This window comes from Mustela lutreola, chromosome 13 (assembly GCF_030435805.1).
Source record: "Mustela lutreola isolate mMusLut2 chromosome 13, mMusLut2.pri, whole genome shotgun sequence".
In the NCBI taxonomy this organism is placed as follows: Eukaryota; Metazoa; Chordata; class Mammalia; order Carnivora; family Mustelidae; genus Mustela; species Mustela lutreola.
This window is the reverse complement of record NC_081302.1, coordinates 2255966-2275224: the sequence shown is the minus strand read 5'-3', so window position 1 is coordinate 2275224 and position 19259 is coordinate 2255966. Positions and strand designations below refer to the sequence as shown.

At 56.5% G+C, this 19259-nt stretch overlaps 2 protein-coding genes across 9 annotated transcripts in view; one reads left to right on the top strand and one right to left on the bottom strand.

The window, feature by feature from the left end:
* Positions 1–2958, bottom strand: part of CARS2 (cysteinyl-tRNA synthetase 2, mitochondrial) — a 38151-nt gene extending 35193 nt beyond the window's left edge. For 3 of the 5 annotated variants that reach the window (XM_059143856.1, XM_059143859.1, XM_059143857.1), the window contains exons 1-2: positions 2732–2958; positions 2378–2428 (exon numbers count right to left, since the gene is read on the bottom strand). In XM_059143856.1, coding sequence (XP_058999839.1) covers positions 2378–2428; positions 2732–2943 — 263 coding nt within the window. In that variant the 5' untranslated portion in view covers positions 2944–2958. Of the gene's footprint in view, positions 1–685; positions 711–2377; positions 2429–2731 lie in introns of those variants that run through there. The other 2 variants (XM_059143858.1, XM_059143860.1) reach the window with 2 other exon arrangements.
* Positions 2959–10180: 7222 nt separating this feature from the next.
* On the top strand, positions 10181–17134 carry ING1 (inhibitor of growth family member 1). 4 transcript variants are annotated; one of them, XM_059143861.1, is made up of 3 exons: positions 10181–10468; positions 13801–13986; positions 16175–17134. In XM_059143861.1, exons 1-3 carry the CDS (start codon positions 10255–10257, stop codon positions 16876–16878), a joined length of 1104 nt encoding a protein of 367 aa, XP_058999844.1. In that variant the 5' UTR covers positions 10181–10254; the 3' UTR covers positions 16879–17134. The 4 variants fall into 4 exon arrangements, with proteins under 4 accessions (XP_058999844.1, XP_058999846.1, XP_058999845.1 ...); XM_059143862.1 differs by lacking the exon at positions 10181–10468 and adding an exon at positions 11107–11614; XM_059143863.1 differs by lacking the exon at positions 13801–13986 and having other exon boundaries at positions 10186–10468.
* The last annotated feature ends 2125 nt before the right edge of the window (positions 17135–19259 follow it).

The window sequence follows — 19259 nt, the reverse complement described above, 5'->3', positions numbered from 1 at the left end:
AGCCTCTGTAACTCAAACACGGACCCTGTCACTGTATCCTGTCTGAAGCCCATACTGCCCCTCCCCAAACACAGCTCCAGTGACCAAGCAAGGCTGGAAGCTCCTTGCCACGATATTGGATCATTTGAAGCCTCAACCTGCTTGTTTATAAATTGGGCAGAATCCCATGATGCCAAGGGGTTGCTGAACACCATCCCAGTGCCTGTGCAGCACCAACTCGTACAGGCAGGAGCTGTGGTCACCACGGTCACCACCATGCCCTGCATTTGCCACCCTCCCCCACCCCCCCCGACCCCAGGAGTGGTGTACCCGTGCACTACTAGGTCAGCCCCTGGCCGGCAGGGTCCCCTGGGGGAGAACAGCACCACCACCCGGTGTCCTTAGGAGAACCACACTGGCTGGTGTTTGTAAAGCATTTAGAACAGAGCAAGTACTGTGTCCGTTAAGTCTATGTCTTTTTTTTTTCCTGCCAAAGTAAGCTCTGGGCCCAGGGTGGGGCTTGAACTCATGACCCTCAGGTTGAACTGCATGCTCTACCGAGCCAGCCGGGCGCCCCAACTACCTGTCTTTTTAAAATAGAGGCCCGTGTGGTACCTGGGGAGGCAGGTGGGGAGCCATGAACCTGGACAGTACGTCAGGTCAGATTTCCAGAACCGGAGAGATGTCCTGAGGATTTGGACTTTACCTGAGGAGCAGCGGAGCCGTGCATAAGCTTCCCTGCCCCTATAAGCACACGGCTTCTTCTGGATCTTGAGGTTCTCGGGTTTCCCACCACGCAGGGAGTGTCCTGAACGACTCCTGAGGAATGGGCTCTATCGCACAGTCCGCCTTCCAGAGAGGAAACCGGTTACCCTTGAGGGGGCGGGAGCGACAGTGACGAAGGGGACACTCCGGCTGGTGGGGTGATGCCAAGGCATCTCTGCCTATGACCCGGGAACATTCATTCAAATGCAAGTTCCCTTAACATCTGTACTCGCGAGGGCAGATACCGATGAGAACCAGTGGCCGAAAAGAAGCTGAAAATAAGGAAGCTGACTTCCCTCAACTGCCCCTTCCTTCAGCAAATCGTCAGTCTTAAAATACATGTAAATGGTTTTAACAGCCAAGGAAGCCTCTCCGGAATCCCACAACTCTGGAAAGTCTCAAGGACCTGAGAGCCATCCCTTTGGAATGACGCCAACAAGGGACTGCTCCATCTCCCGAAGGGGGACGGGCCTGACGTCCACCTGACTGCTCGCAGCAAACCAACCTCACCTGTCCTCACAGACTGTACCCACTTGGCTCTATAAAAGACTGCGATTTCTTTCTGTCTTTGCAATCCCTCCCCAACATATTTTACGCTTCAGTAAAGAGGTCAAAATATCCTTTTTAAAGTTAGTGGTAAGTTGGCCACTGATTCTGTTTTAACAAAACACAAAGAACATGCCAGCCTTCCTAGATGAGGCAGGGTTTTGTAAGGGGAATGGGCTAAGGTAGCTTTTGACTTTTAGTCTAATCTGAAACATAACGAGTTTAAGAAATGAACGAGAGAACACACAAAATACTAGGAAAAGTGTCATTCTGACAAAGATGGGAGGCAGTGCAGCGGATGATGACCCAGTTGAGAAAGCAAGCAGCGGGAGACGGGACACACCGGGCTCTGCTGGTCCCCGAACGTGTGGCTTCGGTCGAGTTATTCGTCCCCAGCAACCGCTCAGCCCCCACCACAGCGCGCCTCAGGGACTGTGTAACCGCGCTTTACAGCGTTTCTTCCTAAAATTGTGACGATTCAAACAGATGGATACTATTTATCAACCCGTCTCCTGTCTCAGATGAAAACCAGGACTCAGAGGAATAAAAGGGCTTGTCTTAGGTTGGAAAGAAAACGCGAGGCCGCCTGGGTGGCTCAGTGGGTTGGGCCGCTGCCTTCGGCTGGCGTCATGATCTCAGGGTCCTGGGATCGAGTCCCACGTCGGGCTCTCTGCTCAGCAGGGGGCCTGCTTCCCTTCCTCTCTATCTGCCTGCCTCTGTCTACTTGTGTTCTCTGTCTGTCAAATAAATAAATAAAATCTTAAAAAAAAAGAAAAGAAAACGCGTAACAGGTGCCAGAAAGAACTTCTCACCGGCTCCTGACCTCATGCCACTATGCCCACCAAGAAGCACGAACTCCAGAACAGGCCATTTATCACCGCTTCTCACGCCCCCTGCGAAACGGGCGGACGTGCTTCGAGTCCACGAGGAAAACCAAATAGGACAACAGGCCTCCCACAACACGGGAATGTGGTGAGTGATCCAGTATTCTTAAGTTGCCCCTTGGGAGATTGAAAAAACCTGCAGAGGCTCCTTCTTTCCAAAACCTGCCTCCCTTGAAGTGTGAAAAGTCAAATTCGGAACTCACCACGCATGGCCCAGGTGTGCGTGATCGTAGACCGTCGGCCCACAGCTGTACCTAGGAACAAGGTTACGTCCACCACGTGAACACATTTGCAAGAAGGGACAGCACATTCTCGGTTAGGGTGATCATATAACCGTGACCTTAAAAAAGTCGTCCAGCGGCCACTTCTGGGGAGTCCGTAGCCAAGCCTGCCCCGTACCCAGGCAGCATCTCCGCCAGTGCGTCCGCGGGTTCTGTACTTCCTAAGTGCCCCCCACCTGAGACCCTTTCAGCGCAGCGCTACCGCCCCCGAAAACGCCCGGTGCACACCCCCCGCCCCACGTCCCAGCACCCGCTCCCTCAATCCCGAGCGGCTACCAGGAGGCGGCGTCCGCGCTGCTCACGATCAAGGGGTCTTTCCTCCGGGTGAGGCTGTTGTACACCTTGACGCCCGTGTCGTGGCCCGCCGGCTGCAGCCAGCCCTGCCCGCGTGCCCCCGACGCCTCCCGCGCCGGCCCCTGCCCGGCCTCCCGGCCCCACGCGGCCCGCAGGAGCTGGGGGCCCACACCCGCCCCGCGCGTCCGCAGCATGGCCGACCCGCGAGCAGGCACGGAGGCTCGCCACGCCCACTCCGGGCGGGGCTCGACCTGGACCCGCCCACTCCCGGCAAACAACGCCCCGCCCAACCCGGAAAGGGCCTCCTAGGATCTGTCCATCTCAGAAGCGCGGACGCCTAGGCCCCGCCCAACCCGGAAGAGGATCCGGTTACGCCACGCCCATCCCGGAAGAGGATCCGGTCTGGTCCCCCGTTCCGGAAGATGACGGACCTGGTCCCTCCAACCTCGGAAGAGGCGGTCGCGAAGCGGCGGCTGTACCTCCTCCAGCCGGCCGGGCGCCCGCTCGGCTGCGGCCCTGGGGGCCGGGGGAGAGTGCTGCGCGGCCGGGGCGGGGCGCCCTGGGCGGTAGAGGGAGGTGCTCCTCTCCGCGAGGACGGGGCCTTCTGGTCCTCGGACGTCGTGGGGGTGTGAGCTGACGCGGGCGAGTCCGGGCGGGTTCCCACCGCCGCCGGGGCTCACCGTGCGGGCACCCCCACCGGTTCCTCGCCTGCTCGGGGAGCGCGTCTCACCCCCGCGCACCCACAGGGCACTTGTGCGCCCCAGCACAGCGCACGCGCACCCCGGTACCGTCCGCACCCAACACAGCACACGGGCACCCCGGTACACAGTCCGCACCCAACAAAGCGCACGTGCACCCCGGTACACAGTCCGCACCCCAACACAGCACACGCGCACCCCGGTACACAGTCCACACCCCAACAGAGCACACGCGCACCACGGTACACAGTCCACACCCCAACACAGCACACGCGCACCCCGGTACACAGTCCGCACCCAACAAAGCGCACGTGCACCCCGGTACACAGTCCGCACCCCAACACAGCACAAGTGCACCCCGGTACGCAGTCCGCACCCAACAAAGCGCACGTGCACCCCGGTACACAGTCCGCACCCCAATACAGCACACGCGCACCCCGGTACACAGTACGCACCCCAACACAGCACAAGTGCACCCCGGGACGCAGTCCACACCCCAACACAGCACATGTGCACCCCGGTACACAGTCCGCACCCAACAAAGCGCACGTGCACCCCGGTACACAGTCCGCACCCAACACAGCACAAGTGCACCCCGGGACGCAGTCCGCACCCCAACACAGCACACGCGCACCCCGGTACACAGTCCGCACCCAAACACAGCGCACGTGCACCCCGGTACCGTCCGCACCCCAACACAGCACACGCGCACCCCGGTACACAGTCCACACCCCAACACAGCACACGCGCACCCCGGTACACAGTCCGCACCCAACAAAGCGCACGTGTACCCCGGTACACAGTCCGCACCCCAACACAGCACACGCGCACCCCGGTACGCAGTCCGCACCCAACACAGCACACGCGCAACCCCGGTACACAGTCCGCACCCCAACACAGCACACGTGCACCCCGGTACAGTCCGCACCCAACACAGCACACGCGCACCACACAGTCCACACCCCAAAACAAGGCACGTGCACCCCTGTACACAGTCCGCACCCCAACACAGCGCACGCCCACCCCGGTACACAGTCCTCACCCCAACACAGCACACGCGCACCCCGGTACACATTCCGCACCCCAGCACCGCACACGCGCACCCCGGTACATACGTCCGCGCCCCAGCACAGCACACGCGCACCCCAGTACACAGTCCGCGCCCCAGCACATCACACGCGCACCCCGATACACACGTCCTCCCCCAACACAGCACACGCGCACCCCGGTACACACGTCCGCACCCCCGCACAGCACACGTGCACCTCGGTACACACGTCCGCACCCCAACACAGCACACGCGCACCCCGGTACACAGTCCGCACCCCAAACCAGCAAACGCGCACCCCGGTACACACGTCCGCCCCCCCCGCACAGTACACGCGTACCCCGGTACACAGTCCGCACCCCAGCACAGCACAAGTGCACCCCGGTACGCAGTCCGCACCCCAACACAGCACACACGCATCCTGGTACGCAGTCCGCACCCCAACACAGCACACGCGCACCCCGGTACGCAGTCCGCATCCCAACACAGCACACGCGCACCCCGGTACAGTCCACACCCCAACACAGCACACGGGCACCCCGGTACACACATCTGCGCCCCAACACAGCACGTGCACCCAGTACACACGTCCGCACCCCAACACAGCACACGGGCACCCCGGTACGCAGTCCACACCCCAGCACAGCACACAGGCACCCTGGTACGCAGTCCGCACCCCAACACAGCACATGGACACACCAGTACGCACGTCCGCACCCCAACACAGCACACGCAAACCCCGGTCTGCACGTCTGCACCCCAACACAGCACACACGCACCCCGGTACACAGTCCGCACCCCAACACAGCACGTGCACCCCGGTACACACATCTGCACCCCAACACAGCACACGCGCATGCCAGTACACAGTCCGCACCCCAACACAGCACACGGGCACCCCGGTACGCACGTCCGCCCCCCAACACAGCACACGGGCACCCCGGTACTCAGTCCACACCCCAACACAGCACGTGTACCCCGGTCAGCACGTCCGTGCCCCAACACAGCACACACGCACCCCGGTACGCAGTCCACACCCCAACACAGCACACGGGCACCCCGGTATGCATGTCCACACCTCAACAGAGCACACGGGTACACCGGTATGCACGTCCGCACCCCAACACAGCACACGTGCACCCTGGTACACAGTCTGCACCCCAACACAGCATACGGGCACCCCAGTATGCAGTTCGCACCCCAACACAGCACACATACACCCCGGTACAGTCGCACCCCAACACAGCACACGCACACCCTGCTACACAGTCCACACCCCAACACAGCACATGCATCCCGGTACACACATCTGCAACCTAACACAGCACACGAGCACGCCCGTACACAGTCCGCACCCCAACACAGCACACGCGCACCCCGGTATGCAGTCCGCACCCCAACACAGCACACGCGAACCCCGGTACACACGTCCACACCCCAACAAAGCACGTGTACCATGGTACACACATCCGCACCCCAACACAGCACATGGGCACCCCGGTACACATGTCCGCACCCCAACACAGCACATGCACTTCGGTACACACGTCCGCACCCCAACACAGCACACGGGTACCCCGGTATGCAGTCCTCACCCCAACACAGCACACGGGTACCCCAGTGTGCAGTCTGCACCCCAATACAGCACACGCACACCCCGGTACAGTCCGCACCCCAACACAGCACATGCGCACCCCGGTACAGTCCGCACCCCAACACAGCACAGGTGCACCCCAGTATACACGTCCGCACCCTAACACAGTACACGTGTGCCCCGGTATGCAGTCCGCACCCCAACACAGCGAGTCTGCACCCTAACGCGGCACATCTGTACCCCAGTCCACACGCAGCACGTGTGCTCCCTGACACAGCACGTTCCCTCTCCAGCACGAACCAAGCGCATCTGCCCTCCTAGCTGCGCACAGCATGTCTCCACTTAGCACAAGGCTCACTTGCACCCCAAGAGCACTGTCTCTGGATGCAAGACCGAAGCTAGGAAACCACCCATTCATCAAGTACCTGTAATCGAAGTGTCTACTTGGGACTCATTAAGGTTAAACCTTCTATATCATCTCCTCTCTTGAGAACAAAAACAATCCGAATTGCGGTTTCAGTGGGATTTTTAAAGGCGGATTCACTTGAAGTTTCTTTCAAATTATCTTGACAAAAGTGCCCCTACTGATACCTTGCAAAACCGTGTTGAAGGAGGGAAAGAAGGAAGGAATCGAGGAAGCTACGTAGGGCAGCTGGGAAGGAGGGAGCGAGGAAGGAAGGAAGGAAGAGTCCCTTTATTTTTGCGTTCCTCAAAACCGCAGGGAGGCTCCTCAGTTCTTTTTTTGTTTGCTTGTTTTGGTCACGCTATTGAAAGTGCTTAAGCAGAGACAAACCAGTATGTTCCTAGAACACTTCTTATTTTTTTCTTTCAAAATCCCTGGAGTCCAATTCTGCAATTCTGTTTCAAGCTAAATTGTAGTCTAATGTAAACTATGTTCTAACGCATAAAGCTAAAATGTCAGAATCTGTTGTTCAGAATTAGGAGAATTCTCCATCAGTGCTAAGCACAGGCTCCCTGACTACTCCAAGTTCTACTGGATTCACTACCTGTCTGCATCCCAATCTTGGTTACTGTCTGCATCCCGATCTTGGTCACTACCTGTCTGCATCCCGATCTTGGTTACTACCTGTCTGCATCCCGATCTTGGTCACTACCTGTCTGCATCCTGATCTTGGTTATGTCGTAAGTATCTCCTGTGTCTAGTGCAATGTACGTACTTCTCTCCCCAGTACTGTAGATTGTGAATTCTTTGGCACTCCCTCACCGTTCCAGCACTACATTCAGAAAAGAACTGCTGAATTAATCTGTGATGAAATCCACCTGTTGTGCATGTGGAAGAAAATTTCCGCTGTGGAGAAAGCTCTGGTCCAGATACTAGATGTGCTAGTAAAATAAGCAAATGATCCAAAGGCAATCTGTGTCAACACACAGAATTTAAGGCAAGGGCTAGAAGTTTTGAAAACACATTTAGTAAGAGGGAAGACCAAATGCTGCACAGGAATCTGGACAGCTGGCATGCTGGAATTGGCCCTAGAAAATTCATGACTTTTAAATTAACAATGGTATCTTCTGTTTTCAGAAAACCAGTTGTGTAAGGTGTTCAGCCCTTTTTGGCAGCCATTCTACTTTACTCAATTAAGTCTTTCTGAAGTCATTATACCAATGGTAAACATAACCCTCTATATAATGGTGATTAAAAATATGATTTCTAGCATTACGCAGTGGTGGTATTGTAGCCAGTGAGGTTTATCTGATGAGCGGTTATTGCTAATTGAGAAATATGATTCGTTTTGCAGGCTGAATATTAAGGTAAAGTAAAAACGACTGGGAATATTTATTAGCAAATATACTCCCCAAAAGAAAACCCTGTTCCTTTGAAGTGACTCCTCCCCAGTCCAGGCCAAAACAAAGAAGTGTATTAAAATTGATGATTCCAGGGCCGCCTGGGTGGCTCCGTCACTAGGCGTCTGACTTGAGCTCAGGTCATGATCCCAGAGTCCTGGAATGGAGCCCTACTCAGCGGGAAGCCTGCGTCTCCCTCTCCCACTACCCTTGCTTGTGTTCTCTCTCTCTCACACTGTCTCTGTCAAGTAAATAAAATCTTTTAAAAAATAGGGACACCTGGGTGGCTCAGTTGGTTAAGCAGCTGCCTTTGGCTCAGGTCATGATCCCAGTGTCCTGGGATCGAGTCCCACATCGGCCTCCTTGTGCCTACTTCTGCCTCTGCTGGCCATTCTGTCTGCCTGTGCTCTTTCTCTCTCTCTGATAAATAAATAAAATCTTTAAAAAAACTTAAAAATAAAAAAATAAAACTAATGATTCCGAAGTATCTAGAATGCCATTTCCTAGTCCTTAATGACAACAACAAAAAATGCAGTTCTCAGCAATATGTTTTCTTTTAAGGCCAAATCTTGCAAATTCAAAGTAGAGTAGATAAGGTAGCCTACTGTTTAAGGTATTTCAAATTTGAGAGAAATGTTAGCATTTACTTTTTTTTTTTAAGCACCTCAAAACATAAAACATTTTGTTCACCTCTTATATTTTACTCCCATGGCTTTGAGTATCACCTGTTAAACTAGAAATATAGCTCAGAAAAAAAAAAAAAATTAGTATGTCTTTTTGCAATATGCTCCAAAGAGCAGAACTGAAACAACCAAGGTAATTCAATGTACCTTCAATATTAAACAGTTTTCCTTAGTAATATATTTAAATTGCATGGTCAGAGTTACGTTTTAGCTCTTGGTGTTCTGATCTTGTTCAGGAAACTGTGAAGTCATCGACATGTATTTTAATAACTTTGTAAAGCTAATACGTAAAGTATCTTCTGGCCTTTTAGTCCACAAGGTGAACTGTCTTAAACAACGTAAGCGCCCCGGTCAGTCACTGTAGCATCCCGGGTCGAGAGCGGCCGCGAGCACCAGGTAGGCACTCCTGGACTATTTCCTGTTGAAGTAAGACAACCTTTTGCTTCTGTGTCTGTGGAGTCCATGCAACATGAAAGGAACCATTATGCAGATAGCATCGTGATTTTTAAAAAAGATAACCTAGTTCAAAGCGGCCTGATCGTGGGGGGAGCGGGAAGTTCCTTCTACCCTTCATTCTGGAATTCACTCGTTCTCCAGTCGGTACCAGCAAGGGTCCAAAGGGCCCATCTCGTCCTTCTCGGGAACTTTAGTTCCTCATCTGCTCTCGGAGGAAGGGGGATCTTCTCAGTGTCTTTGCTCCGTACGCGCTCTCCGGGGCCGCCGGGCGCAGCGCGCCAGCATCCCCGGCAGACGCGCGGCCACGAAGTCGCGGCCCCAGAAACGAGCTCCGTTCAGCCGCGCGGACCGCGAGAGGCGAAGCGCAACGACCGCCCTCCCGCCCTCGCGGCGGACGTCCTGCCGCGGGGAGGCCGCAGGGGTCTCGCGGGGAAGCCGGACCCGCCCGCGGGGCGACCGTCGCTCGAACTACCGGTCGCCCTTCGCGTCCGCCGGGCCGGGACCCCCCGCTGGAGGACGGAAGAGCTCCGCGCCGGGTCGCCGCCCCCCGGCGTCCGGCCGCCCCGCGCGCCCCCGAGCACCGCCCGCGGCGAAGGGTCGGTGGGAAGAGCTGGCGGCTCCCCCGCAGCCCCTCTCCTTCCCTCTAGGGTTGACCCTTATTTAAAGGTCGTGCGTAATCGCCGCACTCTCGGTGGGCCGGGGGCTCCGCCGGGCCAGCCAGGGGCCCGACCCACAACTTTAAACACCGGCCACGGCCTGGGGCTCGCAGTGCGCGGGTCCGCACCCCGCACGCCCCGGGGCACGCGCTCCGCCGGGGAGAAGCGGGCAGGCGCGGCGGAGCCGGCTCCCCCGGCAGAGGCCGCGACAGGACACCCCGACCGACCCCCCGGGGCAAGGGCCGCCGCGGGCAGCACCGCACAGCCGCGCGCCCCGGCCGGGAGCAGCCCGGGCAGAGCCGGTCCGCGCCGAGCAGGCCCGAGCCCGCCGGACAAAGGCGGAGCGGACCACGCCCACGGGGCGGGGCCTCGGCCGGAAGCGGCGGACCGGAGCGCGGGCCCGTCGCCTAGGCAACGGGAACGTCTGCGCCGGGCTTCTCAGAAAGCCCGAATCCGGGAGCCTAGGCCGTGGGGGAGGGGAAGGGCCGCGATGGTACGGGGAGGGGGTCCCGGGGGTGGACCGGACGTCTGCCCCACCCCACCCTGCTTTGGGGGGGGGGCTTTCGAATGAGAGTGGACCCTACGGCAGAGTCGGGAGGGGGTCGGGGCGCCCCGCCCTCTGCGGGAGCCCAGTCCGGAAGGCAGCTCCACTCTCGGGCCCCTTTGTCTGCGAGCCGCTCTGAACCGGGCTCCGGCCGGCGACACAAAGGGAAGGCGGTGAGGACCGCGCAGACGCGCGAGCCGCTGAGGTTGCTGGGAGCGGTGGTCCGGCTGCCTAATGGTAGGTCTCCTCCCTCCCGGGCCCGTTGCCGCCCTGCCTGCAAGTGCGCATGCGCCACCACTTCCGCGCTGCACGGCCCGCCCTCTCTCCCCGCCCCGCTTAGGACGCGGGTTTCTTGTACTCGGAGTCTGGGAGGAGTTATCCTTACTCGCCCCGCCCCCTCTTCATCTCGATTGGCCGACTGAGGTGAGGGCGGCAAGCGGATTGGGTCTCGGTGTTGCCAGTCTCTTTCAGGCCATACTTATGTCCCGCTCTGCGGCGGGGCTCTGGAGAGTGAGGGGCTGGGTGTTGTTAGGACGGTAGCGCCTCGGGCGAGCGATGGCCTCGGGCGAGCGATGGCCTCGGCGGCGGCCGTCCCACGACCGAGTCGGTTCCGACCGGGTCTTCGGCAGGGCCGGCTGCTCCCCACGTTCCCGGATGGTCCTGCATTCCCGCCCGACAGGCTCCGCTTCCAAGTGCGAAACTCTTAGTAAAGTTCGCGCTTCGCCCGCCGCCCCTGTCCCCGCGACCCCCTCCCCAGCCAAAGTGACAGACAAAGCCACACCCCCGCGCTGCCGGGCCGGTGAGGGGCGTGATGCGACGGGGGCGGGGCCCGCGGGGAGGGGGCGGTGGGGGGGCGGGGCGCATGCGCGGTGCGGGGGGCCGAATGTTTCCCAAGTGTTTGAAACTGGTATTTGGGTTCTCCACGTTGGACAAGTGCGGCGCGGCGGGCGGCGCGCGCCCCTTCCCGCGCTCGCTCGGCCCCGGCCCCGGCCCTTGCGCCGGGGTGCGCGCCCGCACGCGCCGCCCGCGCCCGCCCCGCGCCCGAGGCCGCCGAGCGCCGGCCGGGCCCGCCAGGCGCCGGGTCCCCGGGCCCAGGCGGCGCGGCTCGCAGATGTAGCGGCGCGGGGCCGGCCGGAGGGGGGGCGCCGGCGGGCGGGAGCTTTGCATTTTGCAGCGCTGGGCTCCGAGGGGGCGGGGGCTGGAGGAAGCGGAAAGCCGCGCCGAGTCGCCGGGGACCTCGGTGAACCATGTTGAGCCCTGCCAACGGGGAGCAGGTCCACCTGGTGAACTACGTGGAGGACTACCTGGACTCCATCGAGTCTCTGCCTTTCGACCTGCAGAGAAGCGTCTCGCTGATGCGGGAGATCGACGCGAAATACCAAGGTACGGCGGGAGGGATGGGCGGGGGCGGCCGCTCCATCCCCGCCGGTCGCGGCGCGCCGCCGGGCCGCGGGGCCGTCCTGTTCCCCGCCCGGAGGAGCCGCGGGCCCGCGGCCTGGCCGGGCAGGAACAAAAGGTCTGGAGCGTCTTTGATTTGCCAAGGTCCTTGTGCGCGAAGCCCGGACACGGAGGAGGAAGGAGGAACGGGAGGTCTCCATGCCAGGCTGCGCGAGCAAAGCGCTCTTTGTAGTGAAGTGACGAGGCGGGGTGCTGCGGGGGAGGGGGCGCAGGGGGCGCAGGCTAGGGCGCCGAGGGAGGGATGTGCCGCGGTCGCTGGGGCTGAGGGGCGCAGCGACGGGGCTGCGCGCAGGGCTGCTGGGAGGGCGCTGCGGGCGGCGGGTCCCCGGCTCTGCTCACCATCCCCGGAGCCACCCCCACCCAGTCCCGAATCTGAGTGTTATATAAAGTCCGGAGTCGGCACTCCGCGCCGTGCGGCCCCGGTCGCCGCCGCCCCCCCGACCCCGGCCCCGGGCCTCCCGTGGAGCTGGACAGCGAGTGAGGGGCGGCGTGGCCGGGTGTAGTTCGCGGAGGGCGAGGGCTTTATTCCGTGCGTGCGGCGGGGCAGGGGAGGGCAGGGAAGGGGAAGGAGGATGGGTCGGGGAAGTCGCCCATCTGCTGTGCTCGGGGGCGCGGGCAAAGCTTGTCGGCAGAGGAACATGGCAGGGAAGAGGACCTGTGGGTCGTTCTCTGCAGCCCCGGCTGCCCGGAGTTCCGGAGAGAGGCGGAGGGTTCGTATCCGCTGGGAATTGTTGGCTGTTGGGGAAACTTTCCTGCCAGGCCAGGCACGGCGCGGGGGGCTGTGTACGCGAGGATCGTCGCTCGGAGTTTACTAGTGTTTACAGGGCTGCGCAGCGGGGAAACGGAAGCGGGGGGAGGTGGGAAGCGGCCCACGTCCAGAGCGCACGGAGAGCCCCGCGGCATGGCGCCCCTGCGCGCTCTAGCCGAGCCGGGGCTTCGCAGCCACTTTTATAGGGGTCTCATTAGCATATTGCGAACGTCCCGCTTTGGCCTCCTTGTGATTGGTCTCGGCGTCCCCCATGGAATGTCCTTATCAGTCCGCTGCTGAGCTATTGGCTGCTGAGCCGATGAGGGTGGGCTTTGCGCAGTGACTGGCACGGGTCTGGTTTCCGGGGCCTCCTTGTTTCTCTGGGGGGCGGGGAGGAGGAGGGGGAGGTCGACTTGATTTGAATGTCTTCGGGTCGCCCGGCCTCCGGCCTCGGATTGGCCGTTGGCGCTGCAGGGCGGGCCGTGGTCGGTGATCCTGGGCTGTGATTGGCGTCCCGCTTGGCCTCCGCCCTACGGCCCGGCGAGCCCCAGAGGCGGTGGCTCTCGGGGCGGGGCGCGACGCCCGCTGGCCGCCTCCCCATTGGCTGAGGGCCCGGCCCCGCCCCTGTCCCTCAAGGGCCCGAGCTTGGTCACTTCCGGCCGCGGAGCCATGGCGGCGCTGGCGGCCGGAGCGAGGTTGGCGAGAGCTGGTTCCAGAGCTGCAGAGGACGCGGCTCAGGCCGCACGGACCGGCCGGCGGTCCCGCCGATGGCCCGTGGGTGCGGCCGCGAGGAGCGGAGCAAGCCTGAGTGGCCCCTGGCGGGGACGAGCGGGCGCCGAGCCGGGCGGCGACTCCGCGGAGCGAAGATGGGGGCGCGTCGCACCGGCAGCGCCCGCGCGGCTACTGTAGCGCCCCGCGCCGCGACTGTGTTGCTGCTTCGGGGCCGGCGTCCCGCGGAGCGGCCCCAGCTGCGGAGCTCCCGCTGCGGCGCCGACGGCCGGCCCGGGAGCTGCGGGGACACTCGCGGGCAGGTGCCGCACCCACCGCTTCGGTGCCCGCGACCTGTGCTGGAGGCCGCACGTGGCAGCGGCCTTTCCTCCGTCTGCGTCGGTGGGAGATGGTTCGGACAGACGCGTGGTCAGCGCACCACGTTAGATGGCACTCGAGGTAGTGCTCGCGTGACCGCGGTCAGTCACGCCCGCGGTGTCAGGTGCGGTTCGGATATGCCCGCCCCGCCACGGACATCCGCGTGTCAGCGAGCGTCCGTGCAGCCTTCGTGGACAGGGCGAGTACGACAGCAGGTGGACGGGTCAGATGAGTTTTGCTGGAGGCTCATTTCGTGGCGGCCGTGGCTTCCCTGCAGGGACAGTGGTGTGGAGCGTTTTCAGAAGAAGGTCCGCGGCCGCTGCAGCTGAGGGAGCCGAAGTTCCTGGTGCGCCGCAGGACACCCGCCTGGTTAGACAGGCCGGTGCTGTACCTGCGGGCGGCGGTGGCTCTGTTGACAGTGGACTTCGCTGGCGGAGTCTAAGGGATACGTGCCGTTGTGCAGGTAACAGAATTACTCACTGGTAGTTCCATGGTGGGATTTTTGTTTCTTTCCCACATGCGAGGCTTCACGTGGCTGTAAGCTTGCTTGTGATGTGAAAACCGGTTACTGAATTTTATGTTAACAGTAACTTTTTTTCTGTGAAAGGCTAGCATTGGCTTTATAGATTTGGTTACCAGTTAAACCAAACAATAGCTTTGTTTTTTTTTTTTTTTTTAATATTTTATTTATTTATTTGAGAGAGAGACAGTGAGAGAGAGCATGAGCGAGGAGAAGGTCAGAGAGAGAAGCAGACTCCCCATGGAGCTGGGAGCCTGATGCGGGACTCGATCCCAGGAATCCAGGATCATGACCTGAGCCGAAGGCAGTCGTCCAACTGAGCCACCCAGGCGTCCCACCAAACAATAGCTTTGTAATATTCACTTAACTTAGAAATAAATTGCAGAAACTCATGTTTTAACATCTATGAAAATCTGAATTTAGATAAGTTGAGCCTATTTATTTTCAGAATTAATTACTCCCAGACACTGGGACCGTGGCATTCTTCCCTTCTGGGGGTGGTAGATGGTCTACATTGTTCTTCTAGGAAGTATCTTCAGAGCCATCTTTAGTTTAAGAATATAGCCTGGGAAATAAATATACATTTAAGTAACCTTCAGTGTTGGTCTGTGTACATGTCTTTATTCCAGTGTTAGGTTTAAGTCTTATAACTATCTAAAGATAAGATCTGGAAGGGATGAGGGGTACATTTTATACATCCTGCCTCCCACACTTCCTAGCTGGAGAGTAGAATTGCCTAATTTTAAGAGGCTGCAAATGGTTTCAGGAGAAAAATCTGATACTCTTTATTCATTTCTTTTTTTTAGTAATCTCTACACCAAACTCGTGGCCCTCGAACTCAGAACCCCAAGAATAAGAGGTGCATGATTTTCTTACTAAGGCAGGCAGGCGCCCCTGATACTGTTTAGATTTGTTACTCTTTGGGGAAAATAATTCTGGAAATTTCTGTTTATATTTAAGTAGGTTTTGGGCAAAAATATTTATTTTCCTTGTTTCAATCAAGATTATTTAACAACTTTTATATCTTTAGAAATTGCCTAATTATACTGTTTTAAAGATTTTATTTATTTATTTATTTGACAGAGGGAAAGAGATCACAAGTAGGCAGAGAGACAGAGGTGGGGGAAGCAGGCTCCCTGCCAAGCAGAGAGCCCTACCCGGGTCTCGATCCCAGGACCCTGAGATCACCACCTGAGCTGAAGGCAGAGGCCCAACCCACTGAGCCACCCACACGCCCCCTAATTACACTTTCCAAATTACATTTTTAAATCATACACACTTTTTTGTTTTAAGATTTTATTTTTAAGTGATCTTTACACCCAGTGTGGGGCTTGAACTCAAAACCCAAGATTAGGAGTCAGGTGTTCTACCGACTGAGCCAGTCAGGTGCCCCCATGTACAAAGTTTAAATTTAGTACTGAGGGTTTTTTAGTTTTGGTTATGTCTTAAAATCTGTTGATTTTTACAGATGTGAATATGTATTGTCCTAACCAGTAAATGCAAAAGCAAAATCTGACCCCTTTGTTTTAAGGCAAACCTAGCTTGTCTGACTTAAGTTGTGACAAACCAGTTTTGTTTTTAGTAATACAGAGGAGCAAGGTCAGACAACGTGATGTGACTGACAGACGGAGGCCCTGGGTCACTAGGTACTGTTTACACACATTCTCTGACTTCATGCGGTATTCTAGACATTGGTGCATTAAAATAAAGGGAATAAAGGTCTTTAAGTTAGAAGAATATTTGAGTAAAAACTGGAACATAAACCACGTAATTTTATAGAAAGGAAAAGTTTGGGTAGCAGCACTCCACCTAATTTAAATTTTTCCCCTCAGTTTCCGACCCCGACAGTAACGTTACCCACGCTTTTGAGTACGTAGAGTCCCTTGGGGGCTCTGAGGGGCACTTTGCCAAATGGGAACTGTGTTGGTATTTGTGTTTAGTTTCAGGAATTTTTTCCAGTGGGGGCAAGAAAGTCGCTTGAAAGGCCTGTACATTGTAGGATCGTCGCACTAGGAAATCTTGCATTGATGTTTTCTGTCCTTCACAATTACTGTTTTATAAACTAGAGAATTTAAATAAAAGGCTCTGTAGTGTTTACCGATTGGACGTAATGCTTATTTTTCCTTTGCAGAAATCCTGAAGGAACTGGATGAGTACTATGAGAAATTCAAACGCGAGACAGACGGCGTCCAGAAAAGGAGAGTGTTGCATTGCATTCAGAGAGCCCTGATTCGGAGCCAGGAGCTGGGCGACGAGAAGATCCAGATCGTGAGTCAGATGGTGGAGCTGGTGGAGAACCGGACCAGGCAGGTGGACAGTCACGTGGAGCTCTTTGAGGCCCATCAGGAGGTTAATGACACCACTGGCCACAGCGGCAAAGCCGGCCAGGATAAGTCCAAGAGTGAGACAATCATGCAGGCGGAGAAGACCAATAATAAGCGGTCTCGGCGCCAGCGCAACAACGAGAACCGAGAGAACGCGGCCAATAATCACGACCACGATGACATCACCTCCGGGACGCCTAAGGAGAAGAAGGCAAAAGCCTCCAAGAAGAAGAAACGCTCCAAGGCCAAAGCTGAGCGGGAAGCGTCCCCTGCGGACCTTCCCATTGACCCGAACGAGCCGACGTACTGTCTGTGCAATCAGGTCTCCTATGGAGAGATGATCGGCTGTGACAATGACGAGTGCCCCATCGAATGGTTCCATTTCTCCTGCGTGGGGCTGAATCACAAACCCAAGGGCAAGTGGTACTGTCCCAAGTGTCGAGGGGAGAACGAGAAGACCATGGACAAGGCCCTGGAGAAATCCAAAAAGGAGCGGGCGTACAACAGGTAGTAGGCGGAGCCCGCGCGGTGAGGACAGCGGGCCGGCCGGGGTATTTATTCCGTCGCCACCTGTGCTGAGGCGCAAGGACCGTACATTGTATATTTTTCAAAAATGTTAGAAAAGGAGCCATTCCTTTTGCAGGGATGGCGGTGATTCTCTGCCTTTTGTTTTCATTGGTACACACGTGTAACAAGAAAGTGGTCTGTGGATCAGCATTTTAGAAACTACAAATATAGGTTTGAATTAAACACTCAAGTGAGTCTCAGACTGATTTGTTTTGCTTTTATTTTTGTTCTGCTGGGGCGGGGGTGACTTGGAAGCTACCGACTCGTTTCCTGCAGAAAGAGGTTTCATTTAGCATCATTAGCATTATTTTATTTTATTTTAATTTTTTATTTTATTTTATTTTTTTAAAGATTTTATTTATTTGACAGAGATCACAAGTAGGCAGAGAGGCAGGCAGAGAGAGAGGAGGAAGCAGGCTCCCTGCTGAGCAGAGAGCCCGATGCGGGGCTCGATCCCAGGACCCTGGGATCATGACCTGAGCCGAAGGCAGAGGCCCAACCCACTGAGCCACCCAGGCACCCCGCATTATTTTAATAAAAATAATGGTATTGCTTCATGAGCACGTCTTTAAATATTAGCCAGATTGCCAAAATCATAGCTCATAACACATGTGTTTCTTGCTACGATCACGTATAGCCATATAACAATCCCACATAAAGGTTTAAAGTTTGCAGGTTATCTTTTTAGACAGGTGAATGCTAAAGTTTTACGTGACAAACATTTTCTATTACTGGCCTGTTCCCAAAATGGCCTTTTTTAAGTGACTGGGGACAGTTTTAATTAAACTGCATGGAGGCGGTTTAGTCGTGGAACTTCAGAGCACGCCTTTTTGCTATCACACATCTCTATGTGGCTCCATGTTTCATTCACTGGAGGCGTGTAAATGTACATTCCAAGTGAACTTACACTTGCTGCTTTGTAACCAGAAACCTCTGTAGAACCGAGGTGTGTTTTCAATTGTGCACGAGAGCTGTGCAGGTTGAGGTCCAGAAAGAAGTGAGGTTTGACCTCTTTGCTCCTCTTGCAGTAGATGTAATTGGGGTGCAAGTAATTTTTAAATTTTTGTTTTAAAAACCTGTATACCAGCAGTTTAGACAAAGCCTTAAAGCACATTTCTTTTTATTGTTCTTAATAATGAAATAGAAGTACCTAATTGCCAGCAAATAGATGTCAGAGTATATATTTAGAACAGGGGTTAGGGAATTAAGGACCACAAGCCACATCAGCCCACCACCTGTTCTCGTAGGGCCTGTGAACCAAGAATGTGCTTTACATTGTTAAGTCTTTATTTTTCTTTCTTTCTTTCTTTGAGAGTGAGTGTGAGCAGGGGAGGGGCAGAGGGAGAGGGGGAGAGAGAGAATTTTTTTTTTTAAAGATTTTTATTTATTTATCAGAGAGAGAGTGTGCGCACATGCCAGTGCACAAGCAGGCAGAGGTGGAGAGAGAAGCAGGCCCCCCGCTGAGCAAAGAGCCTGACACAGGACTCGATCCCAGGACCCTGGAATCAGGACCTGAGCCAAAGGCAGCAGCTTAACCGACTGAGCTACCCAGGCATCTCCAGGAAGAGAGAATCTTTTTTTTTTTTTTAAAGATTTTATTTATTTATTTGACAGATCACAAGTAGGCAAAGAGGCAGGCAGAGAGAGAGGAGGAAGCAGGCTCCCTGCTGAGCAGATCCCAATGCGGGGCTCGATCCCAGGACCCAGAGATCACAACCTGAGCTGGAGGCAGAGGCCTTTACCCACTGAGCCACCCAGGTGCCCCCGGGAAGAGAGAATTTTAAGCAGACTTCACATCCAACCTGGAGCCCCACACAGGGCTGGATCCCATGACCAGAGGTCATGACCAGAGCCGAAATCCAGAATTGTATGCTGAACCAACTGAGCCACCCAGGTGCCCCTGTTAAATGCTTTAAAAAAAAAAAAAAAAAAATCAAAAGAAGAACTCTGTAAATAACACGTGAACGTTGTAATAACATGCAGATTTTAGTGTCCGTCAATCTGGTGTCACTGGCCCGCAGTCCCCTGTGTTCGACCGCTCAAGCGAATCTGCCGCAGCTGCTTTTCCGATGGCTCAGCCGTTCGCATCGGAGCTCAACCCCCCCACCCCCCGCCCCGAGCTGGAATCCCTTACCCTCCGGCCCGCGCACAGAGGCTTGCTGACCTGGGTACACTAACTTCCTTTCTAAGCAATAGTCTGGTTCCCATTTCGAAGCGGGACGCAGTGGAGAGGATTTGTTTCCCCCCTAGTCTGATGTGTCGGTTCCGTGAGGCCGCCCCGAGGAAGCACTGGGGTGGCTGGCATCTGAAGCCCCATGTGGCCTG